Here is an 8,646-nt window from a genome sequence, read left to right as displayed (position 1 = left end):
CTCATAAATTGGGGTCAACAACTCTTCGAAGAATTACGGTGTTAAAAGTTACGTGGGTTACTACAGAAATGTTGGTTAGCACTTAAATTTCATATGTCCCATCTCATTCATTAAAAACTACGCATATTATACCCCCCAAAGGAAAACGCTCCCTCCTAGCGAATTTTAGCGTTGTTTAGCTGATCTCAATTAATCCACGCTACTTCCTTTCCCATGATGCATCACTTCTCCCCCCAAACTCCTTTTCCTGGGAAAGGCGGTAAATATCCTGAAGCAACTCGGCGGATAGAGGGAATTGGAGTGCAAATCCTAAACACATATCACTCCCCGCCATCTTGGATCCTGTGAGCGCTAGGACAGAAAGAGGTGGTAATCTTGTTCCTGGACTGCACCCTGAGGCCATAAAGAAGACTACAACTCCCAGGATGCCCCTCCGCCCTGCCCCGCTCCCCCTCCCGTAGCTGGAAAGCGTGTACCATAGAGAAGACGAGACAACATGGCTCCCGAAGGTGGAAGGAAGAAGCTTCACCCCTTTTGAAGCGGTGAAGAGCGGCCGGTGAGGGGGAGGGGGGGGAGAGAGAAAGAAGTCAGTAGACCCTGCCATTGCTTTTATCCTCCCAGCCTCTCCTAAATCGGGTCGGCCTTACCCCTTCTCCCCACCCAAATCCGATCTGTGGTCTCCTCCCCACCCCGCCCTCATCCCCTCGCTCGCTCACCCCTCCCCTCGGGAATCCTTTGCCCGCCCCCTCGCCCCCCGCGGAGTGCGCACGCGCCCGCCCCCAGCTTCGCGCCCAGATCGCCGCCTAACCTGCTCGCGCAGCCGCTGTCTTGTCTGCCCACCGACGAAGCATGGGCGTACAGGGCTTCCAAGAGTTCCTGGAGAAGCGCTGTCCCGGGGCCGTGGTGCCCGTGGACCTCCTCAAACTCGCGCGCACGGTCTCGCGCCAGCAGCAACAGCACCAGCATCGTCAGCTGCCGCCTACGGCAGCACTAGCGCCCGGGGCTCCACGCGCCACCAGGGGCTCCGCGCCTCTGCAACCGCCGCTCCCGCCCGCTGCCTTGGGTGCCTACTCCGGGGGCGCGGGGCCGACTCGGCACCATCACCCCGCTCACCACTTCCACCACCACGGCCAAGCGCACCCTGGGCTGCACCCGCCGCTGCCGCCGCCGCCCCCTCCGCTGCCCGGGGCCCGGGTGCTTGTGGACGCGGGCTCGGCGCTTCCGCGGCTTTATGGTGGCTACCAGACGGACTGGGTGTGTGGCGGCCAATGGAACGCCATGCTGGGCTACTTGTCAGCGCTATGCCAGGCTTGTGCCTATCCCGGCGGCGACGGCCTGGAGCTGGTGGTCATGTTCCCCGGGGGCCTGGGAAAGGACCGGCTGGCCGAATGGGGCCGTCGGTGCCAGGCCGAACGGCAGACAGCGCAACTGATCGTGGGACACGTGGGCAACAAGGGCACCCCTCCTCCACGGGCCTGGTTCCTGCCACCGGCCTGCCTGAGCCACTGCGTGAGGCTAGCACTCATCCGCTTCCGGGTCAAGGTGAGGGAGGGGCCGGATCTTAAATAATATGCCCCACACCTATTCCCTCCCAGCTAAACACCTAACCACCCACCCGCTAACCTGTCCCCCATCTACTCACCGCCTAATCAGCTAATTCACTTGCCTAACCTTTATCATTTTATCCATCTACCCACCCTTTCATACCCCCCCCTACTGGTTCGCTCACCAACACAACCACATCTACCCATGTCATCCCAGTAACTCCCCTTACCTTCATTTAACCAGTGGCCTGTCTCTGGGTTTTAGCCAAATTTCTTTTGTGATCCCATCTTTCTCCTGCTGTCTTTTGCCTCAAGCTGACATGCCTTTTTCCACAATTCTCTACTTGGCATCTCTCTTACGTATGTCTCTTTCCAACCTGGCAACAAATCAGTTAAGCAGATAATGGAATACTTTTTTTATACAACCCCCCCCCCCCATTTTGACCCTGTGCGCTTTTTTTTTTTTTTTTTTTTTTACCCATCTGTTCATTCAGGCTTTTTCATTTCAACATGCCTCTAGCTCCTCCTGCCTTAACTAAAACAAATTAAAAAAAAAAAAAAAACCACTGATTCAGTCACTGTTCAACAAGTGTTAGACCACTGAGAGTGAGGGGTTTAAGGGACTGTGAAACATGGTTTCCTGCCCTTGGAAAACCAAATATATAAACATGAAACATATTTAATGGTATAAGTGTGTATGTGATTATGCTTTATGGTACAGACTGTAATACAAAATCTGTGTGTGGGAGGGTTTATCTATGGGCTAAAAGGGTCAGGGGAGACTTCTTGAAGAAGATGGGTCTCTAGTTCTTCAGGGATGGATTGGATTTGAATGGGTTATGGGTTTGGGAGGGCTACTTTAAGTGGGAGAAAGAGAATGAACATGAGCAAAAAGGAATATCAAGCACGTGAGGCCCAATGGGTAGTTAAATCCAAACTCTGCATGTAGTTGGTCACTGCATATGGGGCCTAGAGAAGAGCTTGGCAGCCTTCCCCAGTTCTTGGCACCATTCCTGTTGGCTCTGTTGCTTTCCCATACTCTTAGGTTTCAAGTTCTTACGTGTGGAGAATAGCAAGGCTTGAGAAGTAAAGGAAGTGGGCAGGAAGAAGAAACAGTAGTACAGGGTTGGGTAGGACAAAACCTCAAACCCATTTTCCAACCAAGGCTCTTGGGTATGTGGTCACAATTGGAAGACAGGACAGGGAATTGTGAGAATCATAAAGAAATGGTCCTGGGTGGAGTAATGTGGAGGAAAAAAATCTCATCTGAGAGACTGGAAGACCTGCATCAAGAAGCTTGCAGTGGTCATAGAGTTTGTGACTACAGTCCATTCATGCTAGAACTTGTGCACATCATCAAATCTGTGTCTGGATTGGATAGATTATAGCTGTTTTTAATAACAAAATTTTTAGTAAAGAGCTATCTCAAACACAAAGTAGCAAAAAAAAATAGAACATTCATTTGTTTGCCTTCCTGAATGAACATTTTTCAATAGATTGTTCATTCATAAGGATTCTTTTTACTTTGTTTTCATTGCTGCCACCCAAGCTTTAAGGACTTTTGACCTCGGTGTCACTATTAACCTGGTTGCTGGTGACAGTGACTGACTATATGTGCCAGGCGCTAATCTGTGTGCGGTAACAACAAAATTATTTCATTTGATCCTCACAATAACCTGTGAAGCAGTATTATCCCTGTTTTCCAAATAAGAAAGTAAGGCACAGGAGGTTTAGAAAGTTGCCCAAAGTCACCCAGCAATAAACGGCAGAGCTGAAATTCCAGGATTCATGCCGGGGCAGTCTGACTCCAGAGCTCGTGATCTTAACAACAGTGCTCTAAGACAAATCTAAAGTGCCAATGTGATTATTAGATCCTTCCCATACTCACCTAAAATCTTCCCTGGTTCCTGGTAAAGACATGTCTGAGTCATTTATTTATATTCATTTATTGCTTGCTATAGGCTAGGTACTATGCCTGTTGCTGAGGATTCACACGTAAAAAAGGGAATCTCAGTACTTATGGAGGTCAATTTAGTAAAAGACAAAACCAAGTTGTAGATACTGTGAGCCAATTGCAATTGATGAAAAATATGCCTTATTTTAGTAAAGAGCTATCTCAAACATCTCAGTACTTAACCATGCCCCCCTCCAGGGGGCATGGTTAATTTTGAAGGAGGGTTTGAAAGTTGGGAAAGGCTTCACAGATTGGGCTGAGCCTTGAAAGAGGGCTGGGAAGGATATAGTTCAAGTAGTGGACAAGGATGTGGAAATATAAATGGCCAGCCATGAGATCTGAATGGATTTTGATTGTAGGTTGGCAGGAGAGTTAAACACTGAGTGTGGATTTGTGGTTTCCAAACTTTGTTCATGCACTCTATCAATCAAAAGTTTTGAGAAGCAGCCTTACTATGGCATACCAAAATTCTCTTTTACACAGTCTCATTTTTAATCCCAGTAGTTCATCCTAATAAGATGGATTGATAAACCAAGTATAGTGAAAATAGTAGAATCTCAGTGGTGGGTGTTTGTGTGCTCACTGCAAAATTTCAACTTTTCCTATTAAATTTTTCATAATACAATATTGTGGGAAAAATTCCCAACGGTCCTGAGAACAACCATTTGAGGAACATATAAATTTTATTCCCTATGCTAGATTGTAAACAGATTCTTTGATCTTTTCATATTTTCCATAATGTCCTGAATATTTTAGGTTTAGGATACAGTTTTTTTACCCCTGAATGAATAGGTCAATAACTCTAAGAGAGTGGATTGTAGGGAGTAACTTTTAGAAAATGTGTAGTGTGGGTCTTAATATTTAAGACTGGCTCCAAAATCATATTTGTGAAGTATCTGTAGTTGTTCTCAGTGAATGAAGTTCTCTTTCCTGGTTCTGGTTGGTGATTTTTATTGTTGGAGTGAAGGAGAGCTTCCTGGTTTATAGTACAGATTTAAAAAGTATTGGTTGATAACTGATCATGGTTTGCCTATATAGAGGAGTGTTCCACTATCTTGAAGATAGCAGTTTTTCACTTTGGGTGATCTGCATGGCTACATTTCTTTCAACTGAACTGCTAAGTGCTTCAGAACAAAACCCACTACTTTATTTTTCCTCCCCTTGGTTTTGTTCTTCAGCCTAGGCCACAAAATTGGGCTTTATTCCTAATCTCATTTTCATTTGTAATTGAGAAAATAAAGGTTGAGGGATTAAATAAAAGATAAATTGCTAGGTTGTCCATTTAGCTTTAGACAATGTAAGACTTCCCATGAGAAGATTCAGCGTATATTATTGGCATAAACTTTGTCATTTGGTTGGTTTCTTTAGTATGTTCTGCAAACCTTTGTAGTGCCAAAAGTTAATGGCAGGAAAATTAAGTAAACTGACCAGTTGCTAGCCTGTTCTCTCTCTCTCTTTTTTTTTTTTTAAGATTTTATTTATTTATTGGACAGAGAGAGAGATCACAAGTAGGCAGAGAGGCAGGCAGAGAGAGAGGAAGGGAAGCAGGCTCCCCGCCGAGCAGAGAGCCTGATGTGGGGCTCAATCCCAGGACCCTGAGTTCATGACCTGAGCCGAAGGCAGAGGCTTAACCCTTTGAGCCACCCAGGTGCCCCTAGCCTGTTCTCTTCTTAAGGGTCTGAAAAGTAGAGCAGCCAAAAGCAGTTTTAGATTGTAGTTTGGGAGATGACACGAGTGGTTCTGGGGATGAGTGTTTTGTTTTAATAGTTAATGTACATTAGAAAAAAAAGAAAACATCAAACCCACCACTTCACAGTTATAATTCTTTAGAATGGGACCGTTAAAAACGAGTTGATTTAAAGAAGAGCATTAAGTTGCAGTACTTGGATGTGGCAGAAATCATGTTGGTGGTACAAGAATGATCAAAGTTTTGAAAAGTCTGACCAAAAGCTGATGACATTTTATGCTTTCATTCTCTGAAATACAGTAGAGCAATGGCTGCTGTACTTCTGGGTTATTTATTTACCCTTAGTCATAGACACATTCTGAAAGGTCAGGGACACTTCTAGGTGCTCTAATGGTAGGAAAAATGATTATAATAATTATTATTACTACTACTTGAGCACCAAGTTGTACATAAAGTACTTTTTAAATATCTCATTTATCCCTTACAAGCTTGCAAATGCACAGTATCCTTCCCATTTTTAACAGTTGAATAACTGAGGTACAAAGAGGTGAAATGATTTTTCTTTGGTCTGTATACTGCTAAGTGCTGGATAAATGTTCTTGTTCTGGGTCTGTGTTGCTCAAAGTCCCTTTCCACAATTCCACCACACTGTTTCCTTCTTTTTGTATATTCTTGTGTAAGATTGTACACTTTTATTGACCAGATAAGATGCATAAATACATGAAGAAAAACAATAAGAAGTCAACTTGTTGAGCACTTAGTTTGTGCCAGCATTGCTAAATTGTACAGTACTACCAATATAAAGCACATGAGTAAGCTAAGTGCCAAGTGAGTGAGTCACAGCAGTCTCTTCCTTTTTTGAATTTTAAGTCTCTCCCTCTGGTTCTTGCACTTACAGCATAAACAAGTAACATTTAAACAACAAAAACTTGCCTTTACTTTGTCATTCCCTTAAGCCATTATTCTTATCCCATTCTTCCCTTTTAACCATTATTCATGAACAAAGAAGACTGTATTAATTCCCATTCTCTAGCCCGTTGCCGCTTGATATCTGATGTCACCATTCTCACGCTGCCACATCCATTTCCACTCTTAACATTTTTTGGTCTTTTGAGATAATTGACACTATCGAGCCATCCTTTCCTTGAATTGCCTTCCTTGGATTTCATAATGCTGCACACTTCTCATTCTCTGTATAAGTCTCAAGTTCTTTCTCTTGTCCTAAGTTGCTCCTTCTCCTTCGCCTCCTTTCTTAAGCCTCAGTGCTCTCAAGGCTTCTGTCCTAGTCATATTCTTCTATATTCATTTCCTGAGCAATCTTACCATTATTATGGTTTTAATTATTAGCTGAATCTTGATGATTCCTGTAGCTCTTTCTCTACACCCAAACTGCCTCATGAACTTTTGACATACCTTTTCAGCTCTACTACTCAATGTGTTATAGGTCTTTTAACCTTAAAAATATTATTTTCCCTGAGGACTTGTTATATTCCCAGTATTCTCTTTTTGTTTGAACATTGTCTTTTATCTATTTCAAGCCAGAGATGATGGAGTCTTTAATTCTTTACTCTCCTGTCACTTCCCATATTCAGTTGGTTACCTGGTCCTGTCAATTCTGTCTCAGAAATGTCTCCAGCATCCAGCCAGTTCCACTCCCATTGCCTTATTCCAAGCTGCATCATTTCTTATCTGAACCATGGAAATAGCTTAACTTTTTCTCTACCATTTTCTGGACTATAGTCCCTCTTAACCATTGCTGTCAGGGATACCATCCTGAAGACCAAAGCTGACTTCGTTGTATGCTCAAAGATACCCACTGGCTGCTTTTTGCCTACTCTCCCAAGTCCATACTTCTCAGCATGGCAGACAGGGCCTTTTACAGTCTGATTCCAAACTCTGTCCAGTTTTATTTGGTGCTTACCTCTGCCCACACCTGTTCCAGCCATTGGAGTGTCCCAACCATCCTCAACTTTTTAGTTTCCTAGGCTTACGGTGTGCTCACCTAGTGCTTTGCCTATGTTACTCTCACCCTTACATAGAAAATTCTTGCAGATTGTTTAAAAATTATCACTATGCATCTTTCCCAGCCAACATGAATGATATGCTGCCCAAATGTTCTTTAACCTCTCATTTTTTCTCTTTCATAGTATTTTCATATCACATGTAATTCTTTCTTTTTTTTCCCATGTGGTACATTACATCCCCAAAACTTACTTATTTTATAACCTAGAGTTTGTATATAATTCTTTTTTAATTGAATTCCAAGAGGGCAGGGATTTGCTTCCAGGGCTTGACACATTGTATATAATAATGGTTTTTGGGAGAGAGTGAGATTGTAGTTGATTGACTGACTACTGAGAGCTTTAAAGGTCAGATAAGGAAGAATTTAGAATCAGTGTTTCATGATGTTATATATTAATTCCATGTAAGTCAACTTAAATTCCAAATGGAATTACAAAACTCTGTTAACTAAGTTTGGTAGCTGCTTAGCAATATATTTATAGAATAAAGTCCCTCTTGGTGGTAGTAATAATGGCAACCACATGGGCTGGATACCTTCTATAGATTCATTATGCCATTTAATCCTCATAACCACCACTCAGGATATGTATTAATCTCCATCTTTATGGCTAAAATAAAAACAGACTCAGCATAGCTACTGGCCTGAGGTTGCATTGCTAGAACATGATTGAGCCAAGATACAAACCTAAATATTTTTGACACCAAAATCCTTCATCTTTAACATACTGTAAAACCGTATAGGTGCATTTTAAATTAAACTTTTTCAGAACATGTTTCTTATATTTAGTTTCTTATATTTAGTAGCATAATGGCTAAGAGCATAGAACTTGGAACCAGACTGTGTGGGTCTAAATCCTTGTTCTTCTATCTACTAGGTATGTAAACTTAAGCAAGTCAACCTCTCTGTGCCTTCTATTCCTCATCTGGAAGATAAGGGTAGTAATAGTACCTGCATCACACACTTCGTTTTAAGTCTTAAATGATTTAACATTAGTGCTCATAACATTACCTGGCACATAGTAAACACTATATAAATGCCAGCAGCTATTCGCACAAAGTATCTTATATGCCAATTAAGTTGAACAAGTTTCATTTTACTTTCATGCTTTAAGATTAACATGGCATGGCATGCAGGGTCCTTCATGATCTGCCTGCCATTCTCTGGCGTCATTTCACCGCATTGGTCTTACCAGGACAGTGAGTGGTTTTCACTTCAAGTAACACTTTTTGAGCATCTACTTTGTGGGAGACCCTGTATCTAAGTACTATGAACAATGGAATTCATTCAGTCAACGAGTATTTATTGGGCTTCTGCTGTATGCCAGGCACAGTTCAAGATTGTGAAGATAAAGTAGTGAACAAAATGGATTTGTGATCTTATGAACTTTACATTCTAATGGGGAGGATAAACAATAAACAAGATAAAAAGAATACATAGT

At 42.7% G+C, this 8,646-nt stretch overlaps 1 protein-coding gene across 3 annotated transcripts in view; it reads left to right on the top strand.

Annotated features, from left to right (window-relative positions):
- The first annotated feature begins 716 nt into the window (after window positions 1-716).
- Window positions 717-8,646, top strand: part of FAM120C (family with sequence similarity 120 member C) — a 125,236-nt gene continuing 117,306 nt past the window's right edge. For all 3 annotated transcript variants that reach the window (XM_059158762.1, XM_059158765.1, XM_059158763.1), the window contains exon 1: window positions 717-1,542. In XM_059158762.1, coding sequence (XP_059014745.1) covers window positions 850-1,542 — 693 coding nt within the window. In that variant the 5' untranslated portion in view covers window positions 717-849. The remainder of the gene's footprint in view (window positions 1,543-8,646) is intronic.

This window comes from Mustela lutreola, chromosome X (genome assembly GCF_030435805.1).
Source record: "Mustela lutreola isolate mMusLut2 chromosome X, mMusLut2.pri, whole genome shotgun sequence".
Classification (NCBI taxonomy): Eukaryota; Metazoa; Chordata; class Mammalia; order Carnivora; family Mustelidae; genus Mustela; species Mustela lutreola.
This window is presented reverse-complemented; position numbering and strand designations above follow the sequence as displayed.